Consider the following 24524-nt stretch of genomic DNA (forward strand, 5'->3'; position numbering starts at 1 on the left):
CAGGACTAAGGCATGACAATAAGGTCCTAAGACACAGCCAAGACATAATAAGGCATGGGAATGAGATCCTATGTTGTGGCCACGACATAGTTAGGCGTGGGAATGAGATCCTATGTTGTGGCCACGACATAGTAAGGCATGGGATTGAGATCCTATGTTGTGGCCACGACATAGGCGTGGGAATGAGATCCTAAGGCATGGCTACGACATAGTAAGGCATTAGAATGAGATCCTAAGTCGTGGTCATGACTTGGTAAGGCATGGGAATGAGATCCTAAGTTGTGACCATGAGTAAGGCATGACAATGAGGTCCTAAGACACGGCCACAACATAATAAGGCATGGAAATAAGATCCTATATTATGGCCATGACTTAGTAGGCCTTGAGAATGAGATCCTAAGCCGTGGCCATGAATAAGGCATTAGAATGAGATCATATGTTGTGGCCACAACTTAGTTAGTCATGGAAATGAGATCCTAACTTGTGCCCATTACTTATGGTACAAGGTATGGGAATGAGATCCTGTATATGTGAGTGCATTACCTCTAAAAATATAAGACCATATCTAATTGGATCAGTACTGACTGAAACTCAGCATTGTATCAGGGGGCAAAAAGCTGGATTGGGACATCTCTAGCAACTGGTGTTCCAAACAGGCTGCATTTATTAAAATATTAAAGACCTTTCCTAAAGACCTGGCACACAGGTGGAGTGCCCTATTAAACACTAATCTTTTTAAGATGAACGTTTGGTTCATATCTGTCTCTCCTCTGGTTGCCAGTGGCTCTAGAGTTGTAATTCAATTATACCTAGGCAAGGCTTTGCTTTTGTTATATTCATATTGCCACAGCTTAAGAAGCTATTTATACAACAACCTTGTCTTAAGTAAGGTCAGCTGTGCCGCTTGTGTCCTGCAGACAAAGGACAATGCATGGAAATTATATTCAGCTGAACAAAAGAAACGGGCAAAATAGACTGGATGAATGGGGTGGTCTAAAGATACACTGAAGAAGCAGCTTAAGTAGAGGGTAAGAAGTGGGTAAATATGGCGAGGCCCACATCTGGACTACTGGGAAATCTGACTGGAGTCAGTCTATAGTTCATTCAGTGAGATCAACAAAACACAGACACCTTTGTTGGAAGACCACCCTTAAACAAGGCCAACGTACAGAGAGCTTGTCCGCCCTGAGCTCGCTCGTCCGTAACTGTTCATGTCCACATTTTATGGTCAACAGACAATGAGTTCACTGCTGGTTCATTTATTTGGCTTTAAAATTAGCACTGTTTTGATTGTCGTTAAATCTAATGACTGGAATCAGCTTCATATCATATGGTGGTAAACAAGTGTGCACAGTTAACATTAAACAAAGCAATGGCTTCAGGCCACTGAAAGTTTTCCTTTTAATGGGTAAAACCTTCCCACAGAGGGGATTTGGAGATGTTACAGATAACTTTGCCCAAGCTCTTTTAATCTCATTATCTAACCTGCGTCATTCTAAGCTTAGGACAGATGGGGAAAAAAAGCAGTGCAACAGCAGCAGATAAACATAGCACTGTTTTCCTTAATATCCTTGCATTTCAGCACTCGTTTTGGACGTATAGTTTTACATGCAGTTTTAGGTCATTTAGAGGCTTATAAGTCAAGCATTGTTTGACTCTCGTGTTAAAAAGGCTTTCAATTCTGCACTAATGCAAAAATCTGGGACTGAACCGTTATGGTGGACGCCGTAGTATGTTGTGCACAGCTGTACACCACAGCTGTACATGGTAAGCTATAGATGAAGATTGATCTTCACAAGCTTGAGTTCCACCCGGAAAGCTGTCAGCCACTAGCAAGTACATTTCGGATGTGCACGGCATTATGGGAATAGTGGATTGTGGATTTAGGAACATGGCTATGGTATTGGTTTTGTTGTCACATTATTTCAGTTCTCTTTTCTTTCTTTATTCTTTATCTCTCACTGTTCTGCATGCAGTAAAACAACAAAAATAAAGAAATAAATAAACATCGTATTTGACCAAATCATGGCACGTTGGACTAGGATAGTGGGCCTGTGTTATTGGACAGTTGTAGGGTTAAAGTGTAAAAAAAAAAAAAACACTTACGTGTCCATTTTCCTGCTCAACACGCTACAGGCTACCTCAGTGGGAACTACATCACACTAGGTGGAACAAACTGCGACTGAAACCTAGCTTAGCTTTGTGCTGTTTTTCCAGTCATACCAAACTGCTATCAAACCGTAAGGTCTAAACCGCGGTCTGAACTGAACCATGACTTTCGTGCACTGCTACACCCTCAGTAATCAGTAATGCAGTGTTTCGGATTACTGAAAAGGTCTAATTGGATTGCTTTTAAATTCAATTACATTTTGGACTATAGGTTTCAGAATCGGTTCACTGGTTTAAGTTTAAACTAAACATTTCTACTCTTTCTCACGTGTAGTCATCAGTCATAGTGACACGGCTATTACACAGTTTATGGGCACACTCTAGAAATATTAAGAACTAAAAGGACTGATTTATTGCTGCTGCCTTATTAAAATATAATCCTTAAAAATAGTAATCCAAAAAATACATCACCTCATTTTTTTTTTAGCTGACATCTGTTTACAGACATGCTTACAAATCTCTCCTGATTACAGGTAGGGAGTGTAAGGCACAAAAAAGTGTGGTAAAATGTAACAGATTTATTAAATACTTTACCAGGTCCAAGGAGAACTTTTGGTCATCATGTCTCGTTCCTATAGCAACATCACCTGTGAATTCTGACCCTATTTGGACAAATATTTCACAAGATTCAGCATAAAGACTGTTTTTGTGTTAAATGTGTGATCACTCCAAGTATATGTGACAGAAAACACTCCTGTAACACCAAAAGAGATGATTAACATTATACAGAGCATCATTTCAAAGCATGTACATAACAGTACGTGGAAGTAATACATGGTGGAGGTAGTTTTCTGCTAGAATCAAGCTTCCCAGGGGAAAAAAACATCAGGAAAGCTGTAATGTGCTAGCTAGGGGAGGGTACTGTATTGTGCTTGCTAGGGGAGGGTACTGTAATGTGCTAGCTAGGGGAGGGTACTGTAATGTGCTAGCTAGGGGAGGGTACTGTAATGTGCTTGCTATGGGTAGGTACTGTAATGTGCTTGCTATGGGTAGGGTACTGTAATGTGCTAGCTAGGGGAAGGTACTGTAATGTGCTAGCTAGGGGAAGGTACTGTAATGTGCTAGCTAGGGGAGGGTACTGTAATGTGCTTGCTATGGGTAGGGTACTGTAATGTGCTAGCTAGGGGAAGGTACTGTAATGTGCTAGCTAGGGGAGGGTACTGTAATGTGCTTGCTACGGGTAGGGTACTGTAATGTGCTTGCTGTGGGTAGGGTACTGTAATGTGCTTGTTATGGGTAGGGTACTGTAATGTGCTAGCTAGGGGAGGGTACTGTAATGTGCTTGCTACGGGTAGGGTACTGTAATGTGCTTGCTACGGGTAGGGTACTGTAATGTGATTGCTATGGGTAGGGTACTGTAATATGCTTGCTATGGGGGAGGGTACTGTAATGTGCTTGCTATGGGGGAGGGTACTGTAATGTGCTTGCTAGGGGAGGGTACTGTAATGTGATTGCTATGGGTAGGGTACTGTAATATGCTTGCTATGGGGGAGGGTACTGTAATGTGCTTGCTATGGGGGAGGGTACTGTAATGTGCTTGCTACGGGTAGGGTACTGTAATGTGCCTGCTACGGGTAGGGTACTGTAATGTGCTTGCTACGGGTAGAGTACTGTAATGTGCTTGCTACGGGTAGGGTACTGTAATGTGCTTGCCATGGGGGAGGGTACTGTAATGTGCTAGCTATGAGTAGGTACTGTAATGTGCTTGCTATGGGTAGGGTACTGTAATGTGCTAGCTAGGGGAAGGTACTGTAATGTGCTAGCTAGGGGAGGGTACTGTAATGTGCTTGCTATGGGTAGGGTACTGTAATGTGCTTGTTATGGGTAGGGTACTGTAATGTGCTAGCTAGGGGAAGGTACTGTAATGTGCTTGCTACGGGTAGGGTACTGTAATGTGCTTGCTGTGGGTAGGGTACTGTAATGTGCTTGTTATGGGTAGGGTACTGTAATGTGCTAGCTAGGGGAGGGTACTGTAATGTGCTTGCTACGGGTAGGGTACTGTAATGTGATTGCTACGGGTAGGGTACTGTAATATGCTTGCTATGGGGGAGGGTACTGTAATGTGCTTGCTATGGGGGAGGGTACTGTAATGTGCTTGCTATGGGGGAGGGTACTGTAATGTGCTTGCTAGGGGAGGGTACTGTAATGTGCCTGCTACGGGTAGGGTACTGTAATGTGCCTGCTACGGGTAGGGTACTGTAATGTGCTTGCTACGGGTAGAGTACTGTAATGTGCTTGCTACGGGTAGGGTACTGTAATGTGCTTGCCATGGGGGAGGGTACTGTAATGTGCTAGCTATGGGTAGGTACTGTAATGTGCTTGCTATGGGTAGGGTACTGTAATATGCTAGCTAGGGGAAGGTACTGTAATGTGCTAGCTAGGGGAGGGTACTGTAATGTGCTTGCTATGGGTAGGGTACTGTAATGTGCTAGCTAGGGGAGGGTACTGTAATGTGCTAGCTAGGGGAGGGTATTGTAATGTGCCTGCTACGGGTAGGGTACTGTAATGTGCTTGCTACGGGTAGAGTACTGTAATGTGCCTGCTATGGGGTAGGGTACTGTAATGTGCTAGCTAGGGGAGGGTACTGTAATGTGCTAGCTAGGGGAGGGTACTGTAATGTGCTTGCTATGGGTAGGGTACTGTAATGTGCTTGCTACGGGTAGGGTACTGTAATGTGCTTGCCATGGGGGAGGGTACTGTAATGTGCTTGCTATGGGTAGGGTACTGTAATGTGCTTGCCATGGGGGAGGGTACTGTAATGTGCTTGCCATGGGGGAGGGTACTGCAATGTGCTTGCGATGGGTAGGGTACTGTAATGTGCTTGCTGTGGGTAGGGTACTGTAATGTGCAAGCTATGGGTAGGGTACTGTAATGTGCTAGCTATGGGTAGGTACTGTAATGTGCTTGCTATGGGTAGGGTACTGTAATGTGCATGCTATGGGTAGGGTATCTCTGGTGGTTGCTAGATGTGTGGATGTGCCTGTGTGTGTTATTTGTACTGTGTATGAACTTTACTAATGTACATTTAGCTATTATTAGTATTGGCAGTTAGTGTTCTCCTCCGAGCACGTTCAGCTGTCCAGTGACTGCGTTAGTGGCAGCATTGGTAGCATTGTGTGATATGGTCCTAGCTAGCCTTGGTAGGAATTTCAAATGGCTAGAGAAAAGGGAGGTTACATGTACACTCGTATATTCACAGTCCATCTCTGGTATGTATTATACATGGAAATATCATCACTGACATCAAATGCTAACTTCAAGTCCAAAAGGTCCTCAAATTGTGACACAGTAGAGCAAGGCTTTGTTTCACTTCTTTATTCATGTATTCGTTTTGCTCTTTTTACTGGTCTAAGGCTGGCAGCCATGCCACTGCAAAACTGCTGTTAAACCAAATGAGTACAGAAGCTGCTTGATAAGAGAAACCATCAAATACAGTCTGCTAAGTAGTGGTGAATTACAAAAGGCTGCAAAACTGACGTACAGTATAAAGCGGCTGTGTTATGGCAACAGGTTTGGACAGATGGACACAAAGCTAATATAGGCAAATGGCAATGCCATTATATACAATGCATTTCAACAAGGTACTGAATATTATGTTGTTCGCCTTGATGTACATTTTAACAGTCGATAAGCAATGCGGTCATTTGACGTTGTGTACACAGGTTTGTCATTGTGCTCAGTTAATAACATCGAGTCATGATGCGTTGTCCGTTCAGTGGAGCTCCGTCCACTTATATAATTGCTCAAGTCAGTCCCCACTGCGCACTGTGCATTTGGCTGTGTGTAATAAGATTCTGGGTCATCAAAGACAGCGGTGGATCCTGGAAATTTCCACCAGGGGCTTCCAGACAACCTGGGTAATGTAGGCAGGAGTGCACAGACTGCAGAATCCATCACTTTCCATGCAGTTCCTCGAGCAGCATATTCAAGTTTTTTTGTTGTTTTTAAACCATCGTCAAACATTCAGCTACAATCTACACACTACTTTCTTGATACATCACAGACATTGAGCCACACTTAAGTTGTGTAAAAAGTGAAGATGATTGTTTTGCTCAGCTATAGAGAGGTCTTTGAAGAGACATTAATACATGGTTGTGCCTAACATGGTATAGTATGGTAACAAAACAAAAAAAAGAAAAAAAAGGTGTGTCCCCTTTATTTGTGGTCGAGTCGAGTATAGGACCATGTGCAAGTTATTTCCAGATGATGCCACACGTCTGGGTGCAGCTTCATCAAAGTTTTATGTTTTTGTAAGAATTACATCCTGCTTTCTCCCGAAAACAACATCTGCTATAAAACACGAGGCACCATAGTAACAGAAAGCTCCACTGCAAAACCGAAAGAGGAACAGAAAAGTATGCAAAACCACCCCGCTGCTGTTGGACCCCCGCTTCAGCACCCAGCTAGCTTCCGCTGCTGGCTCTGTGTACATCCATAATAGAAAAGGGTTGCTGAGTTCAGCATAATTCAGTCCTAATGATGAGTCTGGAGGGTTGAGACCACCATCCTGCCCCCACCCCCACAAACACTGTCAGATTACCTCCGACATGGAATCCACAGTTCAGAGGTCATTAGCGGCACCACTATGAGTCCTGCGAATGGAAGGTTAAAGGTCGCCACTCTGGGGCTCAGGGTTGCGGGCTTCTCGGCCAGAGCTGCGGCCCAGCCGGGGAAATCGGGACGAGGCTTTGGATCGATTTGATTTGCTCCCACCGTCATTGGCTGCGGGACTGTCCCTGTGAAAACACAAAAGCAGGTGATAGGATCACATCATCTCACAGCTCACATCTTCCAGACTGTCACACTCCTCAATCACAAGGACACGCTGCAGTGGGCTTTACACCAGGCGGGTCAAGCACACAGTAAACCAGAGTGCTCCACATTTTTCTTTTTTTTTTAACCCCTGATTTTCTCTTAGAAAGTTGGGTTTTATGTTGTGCCTTTAAAACTGATATGTGGGTCATTCCCAGCAAACATACATAGTAGTGTCATGGATTTTAAGGTAAAAATAAGCTCTCTGGATAAAAACCAAGTCCATTCCTTGTTTGTTTAAAGTGGTAGTAACTTCAGGCCTCTGCTGATGGCATTACACGAGGATGATCAGGCTATGGATACTTGTGGAGTCTGTGACAGGATTCATAGATTGAGAGGAGGTGGTACAGAGCAGCGTTGTTGGAAAATGGGTTGCAAAGCAGATGTTATTGATTGGGAAAAGGAGTGATTGCATTTGGGCGTCCAAAGGTCATAGAGGAAGGATCTGAATCTGCAGGTGTATTGAAGCGTATGGTCATGCAGGTCTACAAGCAGTGTCAGAAATGCCAGTCTACAAGAAACTCTCGTCAGAACTGTGGACGAAAAGGCCTGCCAGCTTGTTTTACCGCTGGCGAGTAAAAATCGTTTCGCTTCCCGGCCAGAATTTCTTCTAGAAGTCAACGCAGGTCCTTCTCTGGCCAATCTCTGAAAGAACAATCTGCAGGCAATTGCATGCCATGAACATATCGAGCAGCATATGGAGTGGCTCGCAACAGGCCCTTGCTCACTTTTGCTCAAGAATTACAAGAATGACCAAACGCTTTGATACAAGTTCATTTTTGATACAATTTCAGCTACTTCCTACACACTATGGCCTTTGGAACGGTCAAATGCAGTCCTTTCTGCTTTGCGACCCATTTTTCACACATCAAAATAGACATTCACTGCACTGTTAAACCGGTCCCACACCCTGAGGAGCTCCAATATATGAAATATAAGCAAAAATTAATTACATTTATGCAACCATGCATAATTTCAAAGCTATAAAAAAGGTGAGTCATTCAACCCCAAGAACAATGCAACAACTGTAAAGCATGGTGGTGGTACCATCATGCTCTGGGCCTTTTGTGGTACTAGTAGATCTGGTTAGAAAAGGGTGCAATAATGGAGAAGAAGGACTTTAGCACCATCAGTTAGACTTATGTTAACCTCAAATATGTGAACTGTGCCTAAAAGTTGGATCTGTGCCAACATATTTAATTGAGCTCTACCAATTCTGTCAATAAGTGTTGGTAGTTGACAGCATCTGGTGAAGGTACAGCTTGCTAGGGGACATTTAACCAAATACTAGGTGTCACTGAACCAATGAAAGTCCAATATTGCCATGACATTCATGTGCCAAGCTGTATTATAATAATAGTTAAAGAACCATTTCATCATAGCTTTGCAATTCTACATGGCTGAATGGACTAAAACAAAGTATTTGCTTCATTTAATTTCATGTAAATCCTTCAAGGCCATAAATGGTTTGGCATGAAAAGGCCTGAAAGCAAATGTCCTCTGCTCAGCTTGGCAGCCCTGTGGACTGCCTTATGCCAATGAAATACTTAAATGGCTCAAATCGGTCTAGCAATAATGAAAAAGTAATAGTTTAAAAGAAAAAATAAATGACAAAAATGGAGACCACCCAACACAGTCTGCTAATAAGAATAAGAAAATGGAATTGAAAGAACATGATAGTTGTAATTTCCATTTAAAGTCCAATGAACATGTTTACCTATTTATCATCAAATGACAAGATCATAAATATAAAAAATAGGCAGGTAAGAAAATATTTATACATTTGCATATCGCAATATTGTGTTTTTTTTATACTGTATTGAGTCTCAAAAGCACAGTATTGATAATGGTGTCAAGCCGATCCAGGTATATTTTAATGGATCGGGTATTGGCTACTTTAATCTAAATCCAGGTCCGAGTCTTTGTTTTAACCACAGTGTTCACAGCCCCATATTGTGACCTCTAGGTGCCATTATTAGACATCATCAGACATCAGACATTATAAGCGATCACTGAAATGCTTGGTTTTTGATCGACTGACACTGAAGAGTGCATTCAAAACCAAGTAGAGGCTACCGCTAATGCTAATACACACACACACACACACACACACACACACACACACACACACACACTACAGAAACCCAAATTACAGCACATTCACCCACTATAGAGCAGTTATTTCACATCAGTAGTCAACAAACAACGACAGATATCAGTTCAGAATGTGTACCATTACACACACACACACACATATATATATATATATATATAAGTGATCTGACTGCAGTATTTTAAAGGAACTGGGAGCTGAATGGTCAGGGAGGTTTTACTGTATTACAAGATTAAACACACTATAAAACAATCTTTTAAGCAAAGTCTTGATTAAACTAAATAGATCATTTCAGAATGTCTCAATATAGCAACTGCTAGTAAAAATAAAGCAATTTTACTGAACCTATTATTCAGCAGCACATCTTATCTAAACTGTGCGGCTGTGTTATTCATACAAACACACAGAACACATTAGTATTGGTTGATACCAATTAAGAGCATTAAGAGACTCGGATTGAAACATGGGCCCAAATAACTGGATAGGGACATCCTCAGTCCCACCTTTAAATGTATAGTACACATAAAATGATTGGTGGCAGACAGTGGTTCATTCTGTTGTGTTTAAACTCTGTCTTCAGCCATTAGACACTTCCTCTCCAATGCATTGACTCTCAAAAGCACAGTATTGATAAGGGGTGCCAAGCCACCCCAGGAACTGTAACCCCTGTATCGTGATGCCAGTCGACAGGTTCTTGCCAGCACACCTTTAACAGACCTTTTACAAGCCTTGCAGCTTAAATAGACTCTGAACAGTGGAAATCTTAAACTGTAGGTTCTGTATGTAACTGTAGTTTGGGGTCATTCTATTCAAATGGCCAATAAATGACACACTTTCTGTGGTTTCTGAAAATGAGCAGAACCAGAAGTAACACAGGGGTGCTGATTAGAGATCAGCTGCAGTTACACACCCATCCTCTTACACACACTCATACACACGAGCACAAACACACGTAGCCGTGCCATACTGTTAGATTGCTCTAACAGTACCTCACTCACTGGCTACCATGACAACCACACTACTCTGGAACCAGGGAAGCGATCGACCACCTGAGAAAATCATGCCCCTGTGGCTTCTTTGTGTGCGAGTGTGCATGTGTGTATTGGGGGGGGTGCTAAGACAAAGTAAAGACATCAGAAACTTGGTTGATTTTCTGTCCTAAAGGGCAGAGCATGTGGAAGTCCTCTGTCCTCTGTGGAAGTCCAATGTGTGGATCCACAGAGGAGACGAAACACAGACACTTCTGTCTATTTATACTGTTTCCATTAATGTCCTGCTGAACGCTTCAGAGGAACAGGCCACCAGCATTTGTTCTCTCTGCCATCTTTTTGTCTCTTACTCTGTTCCCCCTGCAGGAACACACATACACACTGCATTGAAAGGAAGTGGTTCATACAGCTAATAACAGCAGTACTGATGTAGACTGAGCTGTGATGGCAGGGCAATGAAAAGACATCCAGAATTTACTGATGGTCTTTTTCTGCTGAGATGTGTGAAGACGTGACAATGAATGGCTGTGTTCAATGAGTCTGTTCAATGTGATCTAATACAGTTGCTCTGTTTGAACACCAAGGTTCATAACAACTACAATCAGATTCTCATAACAATACAGAGTTTATAATTTACTTCTTTGCACATTGACCCCAATGCCCAGTCACCCCCACCTTCTCCTCTCAGCTCTAGTCCAATTTAAATGGAATCATGGGCTGGGAGTATCGTTAACCCACTATTCTCCTCTACAGATGACACTCAAAAATTTGTAAACAATGTAAGACAATTGGGAGCAATCCGTGTTTCCAGCAGCTACCTTTTTTAGTAGCTGCCTTTACTGCAGTCATGACTGCTTTCTGTCTGTGTGATGATCAGAGATGGCAGGTAGAGCGGCCAGCCCATTTCACTTCACCCAAGCTTGAAAGTGCTCTCTAGAATATTTTCAGTGTTTTTCTGTATTGAATTTTTCGCTTTTTCATTCAGCTGATTTTATGCACATTAATAAAAAAAATGTAGTGGATCAGTGGGTGGATAACCTGAGAGAGAGAGAGAGAGAGAGAGAGAGAGAGAGAGAGAGAGAGAGAGAGAGAGAGAGAGAGAGAGAGAGAGAGAGAGAGAGAGAGAGAGAGAGAGAGAGAGAGAGAGAGAGAGAGAGAGAGAGAGAGAGAGAGAGAGAGAGAGAGAGCTAGGTAGTAGAACAGATATGTAGAGATAAGACAGAATGGTATGAGAGTATGATCTAAGGTGAGATGGTGAGATCAAGAGAACAAGAAACAACAGTGGGGGGAAGAGATAGTAAGAGAAAGTGTAGGTGAGCAAGTAAGAGATGGCAGGAGAGAGAGAGACAGAGGGAAGTGAGAAAGAGAGAATGAAGATAGATAAAAATTAAAAAAAAAGAATAGAGACAAATAACAGAAAAAGTAAGAGCAGATCAGAGATAGAGAAAGAGAGATGGCAAAGAAGAAAGATAGTGAGAGAGAATGACAGACAGATAATGAAAGAAGGAGAAGGAGAGCGAGAGAGAGAGAGAGAGAGAGAGAGAGAGAGAGAGAGAGAGAGAGAGAGCATGGAAGCAGGAGAGACAGCATGGCAGGAAGTAAAACAGAATGGAGAGAGACAGTAAGAGAGCATGAGAAAGTGAGCGCATGAGACAGAGAGAGAGTGAGAGAGTGCCAGTGATGGTGAGAGAGAGATAGTACGTAAGACACAACAGAGCTCACCACCCCACCTCATCACTCAACTCATTCCAAAAGTATTGGATGGAGCACTATCCATCATTCCAGAGAACATAGCTCCACAGCGCAATTCTGGTGGGCTTTAAACCCCTCTAGCCCACACCTGGCATTAGACATAGTGCCAATATGTTGATCTGCTCCAGAGAGTGCTGATCTATTTGTAATACTTCCCTACAGGGACAAGACAAGCTGTATGTGTGCATGTTGCACATGTGTGTCAACAATGGATGCTACTTAAAGTATCTGAATGCATTCAATAGAAGGGGTGTCCACAAACATTTGGACATATAGTGTAGACAGATCAATAGACAGAATGGGGAGAGGGAGGGAGAGAGGGAGAGAGAGAGAGAAAGAGAGAAAGTGGGAGAGAGAGAGGGAGAAGCTTTCAATCAAAGCTGAACAGCAGGGAGACGTTAGATGCAGGTAAGTGAGGTGCTGCCACACACACAGTACTCAATCTATCCATATATCAATCTCTTCTCTTCGCCTCTCTAATACACACACACACAGGCTATTCAGTGTGTCCACACAGAGCACTGGCCAGTCAAAACTGCAGCTCCTCACGGAGTCATTATATAAGAATCAAAAACAGAGCACACCCATCCCATCCACACACACACCCACCCATACACACACACACAGCTTCAACACAAATCAACAATAACACACCCTCCAGCGAAAGATCTGAATCCAGCAGAGCAGCAGGGGACAGAGGCGGCGTCACTGTCAGCATCCTGTTCTGACACATCGGCTGACAGAGACGAACACACACTCCAGTTTCAGAGTGCCTCAGAGTCTGCACACCATGGCCTGCACTCCAGGGTCTGCCTAAAGTATTGTTCGGTCGATATAAACAAACTCGTTTCATTTTTTGGGGGATATTTTTCCTGAGGCCCACTTATCTACTAAGAGCTGCTGTATTTCATTTACATGCAAAGTTGCCAACCTTGCTTTCTAACTTTTTTACACAATTACACTGACTGTTTTTATTACAGTGCCTTCAAGACTGATGAATGTAAAAGAACTTCTTTCTGCTTGGTCATCTTGTGGTCAACATGCCTTAATCAAAAAGCAGTCTGGACTGAAACACCCCTCATAACTTCAGTGTTAGTTAACTTGGACAATGGTGTTTGTGACACTGCAGAGACTAGGAATTTAAAATGGACTGTTTCTGTAGTTTAATTTAAATGGAGTTAATGGAGTAAATGCATTTTTAAACTAATGTTATTATAAGAAATTATGAGAAATTATAAAGCAAATGTTTCCATCAAATGGGCCCTTTAAGATTAAGGGTTATCAGCAACCCGAAAACGTATCTTTAAATATTATTTATTTAATTTTTTTAGAAGAGCAGGTTTAAACCCTGAAGCAAGTGTCTCACAATATCCCAGACAGCGACAGCCCTTTCAACTGCTTCTTTTAAGACCCAAAATCTATCATAATCCCATTCTAAAAACAATGTCCATCATCCTTCTGTCTCAATAATGGTGCATGATGCTTGGCCTCTGATGATAGAGGTTACAACACTCAATAGAAAGCCACCTGTTCAAGATCAACTTCGGACGAAAGCTAAATACTAGCTACAAACACAACACTCATGAAACCTGGAAAGAACCACTGTGCAAATGTTTGGGCAGCCTCTCTCTGATATCTTTTTACAAAGATCTCAGATCCTAATTAGCTTGTATGGGCTATGGTTCAAACCTTCTCCCAACAATCAGTTGGGAATGAAAAGAATTGATGCTCACAAAGCAGAATAAGCTGTAAGAAGCTAGCAAAGCATTTTCAGGTAGCCGTATCCTCAGATTGTAAGGTTATTAAGAAATGGCAGTTAGCAGGAATGGTGGAGGCCAATTTGAGCAGGAAGACAAATCCAAACCCCTGTTTGACTGTAAAACAGAAGATTTAGCAGATGCTGAATTGGGGGCAAACTATTCTACTGTGCAGCAACACCTGCACAAACACAACCACTACAGATGCAACTGCATCTGCTTGATCAGTCTACAGCAGTTTAGCCCTGCTCACTCATGCTGATGTTATAATGTACTGTATGTTATTTTAAAATGAGGCCAAATCTGGGGCAGCAAATCAGAAAAGAGCTCACTTGCATATACCAGTCCTGATAGGGACAGTAACAAAAGGTTAAATGTTGGAGATGTTAGAAAATGGTTGTGTAAAAAAAAAAGAAGAATGATGACTGTGGTACATAAGCTCACACAAATGCCTTAAGTGGACCTAAGAGGTGGGGGAAACACAAGACAGTTTATGACATGGGCCCTAATGTAATGAGATTTTACAACAAAAAAAAAATGGACCATTTCCATTGGTCTATTCATCATAAAGGGGGAAGCTGCCATTTGTAGACGATGTGTAAAGGAAAAGAAGAAGAGCGTTAGGAGGTTTTGTTAAGGCTGTGAGCATGTCTATACACCTCATTCAGTAAAAATGTGTATCAGTGACATTTATAGGACTGGTCAGACCCTTTGTTCTACCATCACAAGTCCATCACAGCTGACCACATCATCCCAAAATACTCCTTCACTTCCTCCTCCCCCTCCAGCCCCAGCAAACGCCATGCTGGTGAAGAGTCAGGAGGAGACGCCAGGATTCCACGCTCACACACACTGATTTTCACATGAAAGGGTCTCCTCGGCAGCGCTTACACACTCTCTCCAGAACCTGTGCGTGACGGTCCTCCCTCAGCTCCGCCGCTGCCAGGAGAGCAGAGTTTGTTCATACAGGTTTATCAGAGCAGGACACTTTAACGGTAGTGTGAAAGCAGCGCCGTACCAAAGCCGTTTAGCCACCGGCAGTGGGAGCGTCTCTGTGAAAACACAAAAGCAGGTGACAGAATCCCACCACCTCGCAGCTTCTTTCGGGCTGTCACGCTAGTCAATCATGAAGACATGTGACGAAGCTGCTGCAGTGGGCTTTACACTGGACAGGTCAAGCCCACAAAACACCAGCGGGCTTATCAAGGGCTTAAAACAGAGTAACAGAACGCAGGCATGTGCTGTTTCTGGACGCTAATAATCTGATGATATGCAGATTAAATGCAGTATTAAGGGCGGCCTAGATATAATAAAGACATAGTAACAGACCTCTAAATAAATTTACAGACAAACAATAATAGTCGATTCATTAGCAATACAGGCTATTTACAGACAAACATGTTCAACGTTTTTATTTTAGGAAAGAGAATTCACATATGGATGCATGTTTGCTTAGCACATAGTACACTGTCGCTGTCATGCAAGCTGTGCAAGCTGGCAGCTGTTCGTTATGCTGTATCAGCGATTCATGGCGAACGGACCAATAGAAATGCTCCAAAATGAATCTGGAATCAAATCTTGTTACATTGACTTCCACTGAAAGTTACACATTTTTTTTTCCTCTTCTCTTGTTAAGTTTGACATTTTGGAGATATGAGGTTTGCAGGTGACATGTATGTTTGTCATGAGTGATTGTAAGAGCTTGGCAGCTTGCAGCTATTGTAAAACAAGCAATATGGATTTGTTTAATCTTCTAATGGAAATAATTGGTTAAGATTTTGTTTTGAATGTGCTGGGAGTGCTGTTAGCAGATTCACATCAGTTCGAATTACTAGAGGTGTGAAATGCGACTGATCAATTTTGGAATGGCACAATCAATTATATGATTATACGTTATTTTTAATCCACTATGGGTTACATAGTTTCTTCGGTTCATGGACATTTAAACCAGGGGTTATTTATTTACTTATTTATTTTGGTAGCCAGATCCAAGGCAAACTCGAATTACGTGGCCGCTTCGAGTCCCAACGTCACCAGGGGGCCTCCAAGAGCACCAAGAGATCACACATCTATACTAGATTAATCAATTTCTGCTGTTGGTTGCTGCCACTGTTGGGCAAATGCTCCGCTTAGGTAGTCGATAAAGGCCTAGGCGCTTCAGCGTATTGCACAATATCTCTCTTTCTGCAAATCCCTCTAAACATGCCAGCTCCCACCTAAGGCCTTCCACTTCTTTTTTATTTGTTTCATTTTTTATGGCCCAGGGAGAAAAGGAATTGCGCAATATGCAGAGGTGGTTGGAGTTAGGAGACCTGTCGATAATAGGTGCCTTCCTCCCATGTTTTAAAAAAGGAACTATCCCTCTGGTTTGGAGGTTTGCATGTCCAATATAACAATATTTTTTGTCTTCATTAACCAAGCCTTGGGTTCAGTTTATGTTTATCTGGCTAGCTAACAAAATGTGCCAGCAGCAACATTAGCTACCAAATAAAATAGAAATGTAACCTGTTAAAAATAGACTTAGGTGCTTTAAATATGTCAGGACTGTTCAGCATAGCAGACGACCCCACCCATCCTTCCTCAATTTCTCAGGAAATGTATGCCACTAAATACTGTAGTAAACACAAATACTGTACTCGTCTACCTCACTAACTGCTGTGTTGATATATCCTATAAGTTAACTGTGAAATATCTATATGCCATAATTTGCATTGTGTTTGCATAATTTTCATTGTGTTGTCCTGCTGTATGCTGCACCATGGTTGTTTCACTCCACCTTGTACTTGCATATGGTTGAGATGACAAATAAACCTGACTGTTGACCTGTTAACCTGACTGGACAGCCAATCAGAACACAACTGACAATATCAGACACAGAAATATCGGAGACTGAGACAATAGGTCAATCAATCAATAGGTCTGATTACAACTGAATCCTGAGTTTAATAACAAGCTGACTGTGTTTTTTTTGGACTTTCCAATAAACAGCCATCATGCTGAGCATTCCCATTCATATTCACTCAGTGAACTCTGTCTTTTACGCTGTCTCTGTTATGGGACATTAGGTCTCCTTTGTATTCAACCCTCTTCAACAGATTCAGTGTATTTTTACTCATGAAAGCAGAGATTTATCTTCCTGAAAATACAGTCTGCCAGAGGTAATCTCACACTTACTACAGCTGGGCCTAATGCCTACAAAAAGCAAAATACACACTGGATACAGTATCAACAGTAGTCAGTTGAATCATAACTTATTTCTGTTGCAGGCTGAGACACATTTTCTCTCTCACACACACACACACACATACAGCCAAAAAAAAAAAAAAAAAAACAAGAAAAAAAAAACTCTCCTAATTTCAGCCTCCTCCTTTTCGTGTTGCTCACACCCTCACACCTCCCTCAACCTCCTCCACACCCCAGCTGGACCCATCAACGCCTCGTCTGGCTCTATACACAAATTACATCAACCCAAAAGCCATTAAATTAGCTCGTAATTTGCAAAGCTGTGCCAGGAATTCCCTTTGAATTCATACGGATCATTTTGATGTAGGGGAAGGAGATTTTTTTTCATTAATCTCCTGTTTGTAATTGGAGCTGGCTGAGAGTCAGTGGACTGACAGCAATTCGGTGATACGCCGCACGCGAAAGGAGGGTGAAGCTGATAGATGGAGGAGCCAAGTTAGTGCTCTAAAAACAGCATGGAGAATTAGCCAGAGTGATTCAGGAAAAGCAACAGATCCTAATTACAGGACTGATCTATTTTCAAATGATAAAAGCATAAAAATATGACAGATACGTTAGATGCCTAAATTCCAAAAAAAAAAAAAAAAAAACATGAGGAAATACCCAGCAGAGTATAATAACACATATATATATATATATATATATATATATATATATATATATATATATATATATATATATATATATATACAAACGAAGGCTAGTCATGTTTTATGTGTGTGTGTGTGTGTGTGTGTGTGTACCCACTGGCAGAATGGCAGCAGCTGCAGCAGTGTTTCCTTGCTGGGGTGGGCGATGAACTCGGGCAGTGTCTGGATCAGCTTGTTCATCACCATACGCAGGTAACCCTGCAGCTGCTTCCTTCTCTCCTCCACAAACTTGGCATCCTGCAAACACACACACACACCAAATTGCTTGGACATGGAGTCACAGAACTTTTTGGTTTCAATGAAAAGCGTTATGTTAGTGGGAAACTAAACCCTGCAGCCCAACATACGGAACTCATACCAACCATTAGGCATAGGGGTGGCAGTATCATGGGTTTGGGGCTGCTTTGCTGCCTCAGGTCTAGGATGGCTTGCCATTATTGATAAACCTAAAAATTCTGGAGATTCTACAGGAGAGCATCAGGGTATCTGTCAATGAACTGAAGCTTAATCATAAATAGGGTATGAAGAAAGAAAGTAAACACCAAGCACAACGGTTTTCTGCACAGTCATGCACAATCAAAAACATGACTTGACAAAATAAAAAATATAAATGTTAATAAAGACTTAAGACTCAACTTTGACTTGAAAGCCAGGGACTCAGACTTTGACTAGGACTTGAGCCTTTCAGCATCATTTTATGACAACTGGGTTTTATGGCTCCTGAGCTCCCCATACAGGTGGAGAGTGTCATTTACTGCAGTGAAGACACATTTTGCTTTGAGCCCTTGCCCTCATGGCACTCGTGAATTTTAAAAGTTGGGAGATACAGAGCGGTATCTGAAAAGTGAAAAAATCCTGTAGAGTCACGGTAGAGTAATACTACAGGATTTAACGTATATATGCTATGGCTTACGCAGTTTTACTTAGTTCTCACAAGCTTTGTCCTGTCTGCTTCTCCAAAGTGCTTAAAAGTTACATAGTGCAGTCAGCAGCACACCACCAGAGTCCATCAATAGCATCCATAGGGACGCTATTCTCCCCTTTACAAGTCAATGGAGCATCACACTGATTTTGAAGCAGCTATTTTAAGGTAAAAATGCTACATAGAGCCCGATCTTACACTCTGTGCAAGGCGCATTCGCAATGCTCATTGCTATCTCACACCCCGCCAACAGTCTATTTTAATGCCTTCCATCTGCAGCGTTTAAATAGCAACGGAGCTTGTGAATATATCTAAGCTGATGGGCAGGGTGGTCTCGAAATTATTGTCCTATCTTGGCAACGGAAAACACAGGTTCGCCACTGACTATACACAATCTAGGCAGACATCAATAGTCAGTAGCAGTGAATTGTCAACACAGGCGTGTGCCCGACGTGCGTACACCTGCGCCTTACATTACTGAATAGCAATCCGCCAAGTCAGACCACACCTGGCTCTTAAAGGGAATGGCAAGCAATGAGCCGGTTGGTTTGTTGCATGTTACGCCCAAAACACATCCATGATTAATCCATGACTTTTGCGCATCTCAAGTCACACAAGTCATACTTTTCCTGCCATTACCATAGCAAAGACACACTGACACGCCCTAAATCATGCTGAGCGGTGCATGGTTCACGGGCTGCCTAAAGATAGCTAAAATAGGGCCAAGTGTCTTTAGCTGACAAACGGTTAGAAACAGACTCCATGAGGATGGTATGAGGGCCCGATGTCCACAGATGGGGGTTGTGCTCACAGCCTAACACCGTGCAGGACACTTGGCATTTGCCAGAGAACACCGGAATTGGCAAATTTGCCACTGGCTCATCTTCACAGATGAAAGCAGGTTCACACTGAGCACATGTGACAGACGTGGAGAGCGATCTGCTGCCTGCAACATCCTTCAGCATGACCGGTTTGGCAGTGGGTCAGTAATGGTGTAGGGTGGCATATCTTTGGAGGGCCACACAGCCCTCCGTGTGCTCGCCAGAGGTAGCCTGAGTGCCATTAGGTACCGAGATAAGATCCTCAGACCCCTTGTGAGACCATATGCTGGTGCGGTTAGCCCTGGATTCCTCCTAATGCAGGATAGTGCTAGACCTCATGTGGCTGGAGTGTGTCAGCAGTTCCTGCAAGATGAAAGCATTGGAGCTATGGACTGGCCCGCCCGTTCCCCAGACCTGAATCCGGTTGAGCACATCTGGGACATCATGTCTCGCTCCATCCACCAACATCACGTTGCACCACAGACTGTCCAGGAGTTGGCAGATGCTTTAGTTTAGGTCTGGGAGGAGATCCTCATCAGGAGCATGCCCAGGCGTTGTAGGGAGGTCATACAGGCATGTGGAGGCCACACACAATACTGAGCCTCATTTTGACTTGTTTTAAGGACATTACACAAGTTGGATCAGCCTGTAGTGTGTTTTTACACTTTCATTTTGTGTGTGACTCCAAAAACAAGGCCTCCATTGGGTAATAAATTTGATTTTCATTGATGATTTTTGTGTGATTTTGTTGTCATCACATTCAACTTTATACAGAACAAAGTATTCAATGAGAATATTTCATTCATTCAGATCTAGGATGTGCTATTTGAGTGTCCCCTTTATGTTTTTTAAACAGTATATATGTGTGTATGGTCACCTTACACCTTAACCATTGCCACGGCATGCCTGACCCACCAACAATCAGAGTGTGTGAGTTATGTACACCACTGTAACCACATCCGTCAGCACTAGCATGTGTCTTGGGCATGAAGTTCTAACAGCGATCTAGCTTTAACAGCCATGAAAAGGCATAAAAGTTGATTATGACACGGGATATGAGGGGGAGATCAGTGCTGTCAGATCAGTTTTCTCATGAGGGCTGTGCTTGCCACCGCTCATTTAATGCCCTGTCTTAGGAGTCTCATCCTCACAAAGCTGTGGCACAGCTAACACCCTAACAGCCCACCACATGCTTATCGTCTTAATACTGCCCACAATGCAGACACACACCTTAATTTAAAATAATAGCAACAACATTTAATGCAAAGTGTCAGTCTCAGTGATTAGAACCGGCAACGAGAGGAACTAAAAACTTATTTCTCACCAGAAACAAAACAACATCTAGAGTGAAACACAAATAAACAGTTAGTAATGTTGGCATTTCACCCTGACTACATGTAGAATATATAACAAAGCACTGATTGAACTAATGTTATTTATACATAAATTTGCATTAACAATTTTCATGAGGTAACAGCAGTGGAATTACTTAGCTCATTAATTAATAAATTAAAGGAAGAAGCCACGAGAGGCTGTGTATTACTACAATTTCAGCACAAGGAAGGATGTTTTGGCACCACGGAAACAGCAGTCAACATAACATATGGTAAAATCAATTTAATTAAATGTATTTATTTACAACAATTTACAATACACAATTCCTCTGCCACACAACGTAGTCCACTAACAGTGAGCACTGTTCTAGGATTTTTATTAAGTGGAAATTTGTGGATTTTCCCACTTTCTGAAAGTTTTTTTTTTAGCCTTTAGCTCAAGAATCTGACTGAGTAGCATTAGCTTAACCCTTTAATCTTTTGTACAGAAGTCCCTGTAGCTACTGAATAATACACCTTAGTATGTAATACGTCTTGCAGTGTTTTAATGGGTTAACCTGAGAAATCTATATCTCATGCTGTTTGGCCAGAATTTAATTAAATGGCAACAAAAATCCAATTAATAAATTACATATGTGAATAATATTTACATCACTAGTCAATGTAAACTTTGGTAGCTAAGCAGTCTAACAGGAAAAGTTAGACACTGTTTACCTAAGTTTCCTTTTGCACAATGCCGCAGCTGACTGGCTGGGTTTAAAACAGTGGCACATTAATATAGAATTAAGATACTGTGAGATGGTCATAGGTGTGCGTATAAGATCAGAAATATCTGTTTTAGCCTAAAAACACAGCCCATCATTTGAGCTCTACTGGCTCAATAATAGCATGCAGTGCTTGGACCCCGCTGATTGCCACTTGCAATATATAATTTGAAGACAGACACCCAACTCTCATACAATCCATAGAAATCCATAGAAATCAACATTGGTCTTGTTTACTAACTATGATCATTTACACAAATTAACCATTTCTTCTATTCTTTCTATCCAGAAAGATACTGAGATCCCTATTCAGACCACCCTTGATAGGTTTTCACCACTGCTGACCGGGAGCACCGCACTAACCAAGCTGTTCTGACCCAGTTGTCTGACCACAACAATTTGGCTCTTGTCTAAGTTGCTCAGGTGGCTCCTGAGTTATACAACCACCTGAGCACTGGTCCAATCATCAGGAGATCTCAGGCTTAATCTCCAGTGATGCCACAGCCATCTGTGGCTGGGAGTTCCAGAGAGCATACTTTGCCTTGCTCTCCCTGGGTTGGTAGGATGACCTGTCCACACCCCTCACCACTCAGTCGCTCCCCCCTCCAGTACAGTTCATTTTTATTCCTCACACTGTTTCTAATCTCAGGTTGCCATATCCTGTGCACAAAACCAGCCGACAGAGATAAAAACAAGTGTCTCATCAAGTAAAGAATGAATGTAATTGTTGTTGCTCTGTCCTCTGCATGACGGCGAGAGAAAAGACGCTGAGATGAGACAAAAAAAAAATGCTGTTTCTGTTTTGCGCTGTACAGACAAAGACAGCGCTGTAATTCTAAACGCTTCTTTTCTAAACAGTGAATTATTCACCTAATTGGAACCCTTGAGAGCATCTCTCCGAAAAACTGAGCGTGTAAAACGGTGTTCGGCGGCACTCGGCACAGGCACACAGCTCCAAAGCAAACATGGCTTCACAGTAGAGGATATCACCATTTTATTGGAAGTGGATGTAATAACAGGCATTATCAGATGTACAGTGTGTGTGTGTGTGTGTGTGGGGATCAGTGAGTGCACTGCAAGCCTCTGTATCAGTAAACACAAGCACTCGTCTATTCGCACAAACATGAAGGCTCAGGAAAGGAAAGAAACTAACAAAGCACACAGTGATCTGCGATGCCCAGTGGAACGCTGCAAATCTCTGCAAACATTCCTTCTGATTGAGTCTTCGGGTCAGTTGTTTTGTGCAGTCAGGAAAGCCAAGCTGTTCTGCCCAAGGATAGGCATATTCACTACTGTGGTGGTGTGTATAGGGAAGTACACGCAGGTGCGGGTAGTAACAGACTGTGTAATTATGTTACATAATCAGGATATGAAACAGTTTCACTATTAGAATGATATATCACATATTTCACTACAGTTCAAGAAATAACAGATTATTATCTTTTGCATAAACAATCAGATTAGATTATAATAAATATGGTGATTACTTGCAGGAATACATTCAATCTATGAGCTACAAAATCTCAATCTATAGTGGATTTTTTTTTGGAATGCATATGGAATTGTTGAATGCACAATTTTGGGAAGGAGGGCATTAACAGAGAATTATTTTGTTCATATATTGTTAAACTAATTGGTGAATCCCAACAGTTGGGGGTTAAGGTTATGGGGGTAGGATTAGGACCAGGGCTAGGATTTGGGTTAAGGGTTAACGTTAGGGTTAGAGATATGCTTAGGACAAGGTTTTGGATTGAGGTTAAAGTTATGGTCAGTGATAGGATTAGGACCAGGGCTAGGATTTGGATTGAGGGTTAAGACTAAGGTTAGGGATATGATTAGGACCAGGGCTAGGATTTGCCTTAGGTTTAAGTTAGGGTTAGCATTAGGATCTGGGCTAGGTTTTGGATTGAGGTTAAAGTTATGGTCAGTGATAGGATTAGGACCAGGGTTAGGATTTGGATTGAGGGTTTAGGTTAAGGTTAGGGATAGGATTAGGACCAGGGCTAGGATTTGGATTGAGGGTTTAGGTTAAGGTTAGGGATAGGATTAGGGCCAGGGCTAGGATTTGAGTTGAGGTTAAGGTTATGATCAAGGATAGGATTAGGACCAGGGCTAGGATTTGTGTTGAGGTAAAAGTTATGGTTAGGGATAGGATTAGGACCAGGGCTAGGATTTGCCTTAGGTTTAAGTTAGGGTTAGCATTAGGACCAGGGCTAGGTTTTGGGTTGAGGTAAAAGTTATGGTTAGGGATAGGATTAGGACCAGGGCTAGGTTTTGTGTTGAGATTAAGGCTATGGTTACGGTTAGGGATAGGATTAGGACCAGGGTTAGGTTTTGTGTTGAGATTAAGGTTATGGTAAGGGATAAGATTAGGACCAGGACTAGGTTTTGTGTTGAGGTTAAAAGTAAGTAAACTATCTACAAAACTTATATAGTGTGCCCTTATTTTTATAAGAACCTTTATAATTTCCCAAAAATACAGTGGGTAAAAACACCTTCCCTGTGTAAGACTTGGGTAGGATGTCCTGGCCAGGCACCATGCAACACCAATAAGAGTCCTTGGCAAGATTCCTAACGCTACATTTTCCTACCTGTGTAAAATGATTCAAATGTAAGTAGCACTGGTTAAGAGCGTCAGCCAAATGCCATGAATGTAAATGTAAAACTGATGGGTGAATCCTTACCTTAGAAGAGGGTAGGGGTAAAGGTTCCTAAGACAACACATGCACATTTCCTGCTTGCCTTGAGTTAGGTTAAAGCTGACTTGTTGAAGCTGTTGCTGAACCATGTCTGTCTTGCTGTTGTACAAAATATCCCAATATTACTGTTTTAGATGACCTTGTGCTTTAAGACAATTTGCATAATCAGCCCTGTGTTTCCCGAGTGCTGCTACTCTACACTAAGAGAATGTAACAGACAAATCTGCCAGAGCTTGTTTGGGGTGGTCTGTTTTGTTCTGTTTTCGTATCCTAAAATAACACCGGTACAACAGTAGAACTGTTCATTTTCAGAAAGGACTTAGCACTTACTTAGTTTTCACATATTTTAAACAATTTCTAAACAATCAGAGCACTCGGAGCAAATGGCATACATATGCTGCAGTTAACTGTCAGGTCCTGGATAATACAAGTAAAGTGCAAACAGATTCTGAAAACAAAACAAAAAAAAGATACTGCTTGGCAACAGCGACAGGGCTAA

The 24524-nt window shown here is 42.2% G+C and overlaps 1 protein-coding gene across 1 annotated transcript in view; it reads right to left on the minus strand.

Moving 5' to 3' along the window:
- Positions 1 to 5469: 5469 nt before the first annotated feature.
- Positions 5470 to 24524, minus strand: part of snx29 (sorting nexin 29) — a 164471-nt gene continuing 145416 nt past the window's right edge. Inside the window, exons 20-21 of the mRNA XM_072667776.1 lie at positions 17583 to 17722; positions 5470 to 6905 (exon numbers count right to left, since the gene is read on the minus strand). Of these exons, the coding sequence (XP_072523877.1) occupies positions 6776 to 6905; positions 17583 to 17722 (270 nt within the window). The 3' untranslated portion in view covers positions 5470 to 6775. The remainder of the gene's footprint in view (positions 6906 to 17582; positions 17723 to 24524) is intronic.

This window comes from Salminus brasiliensis, chromosome 22, assembly GCF_030463535.1.
Source record: "Salminus brasiliensis chromosome 22, fSalBra1.hap2, whole genome shotgun sequence".
NCBI lineage: Eukaryota > Metazoa > Chordata > Actinopteri > Characiformes > Bryconidae > Salminus > Salminus brasiliensis.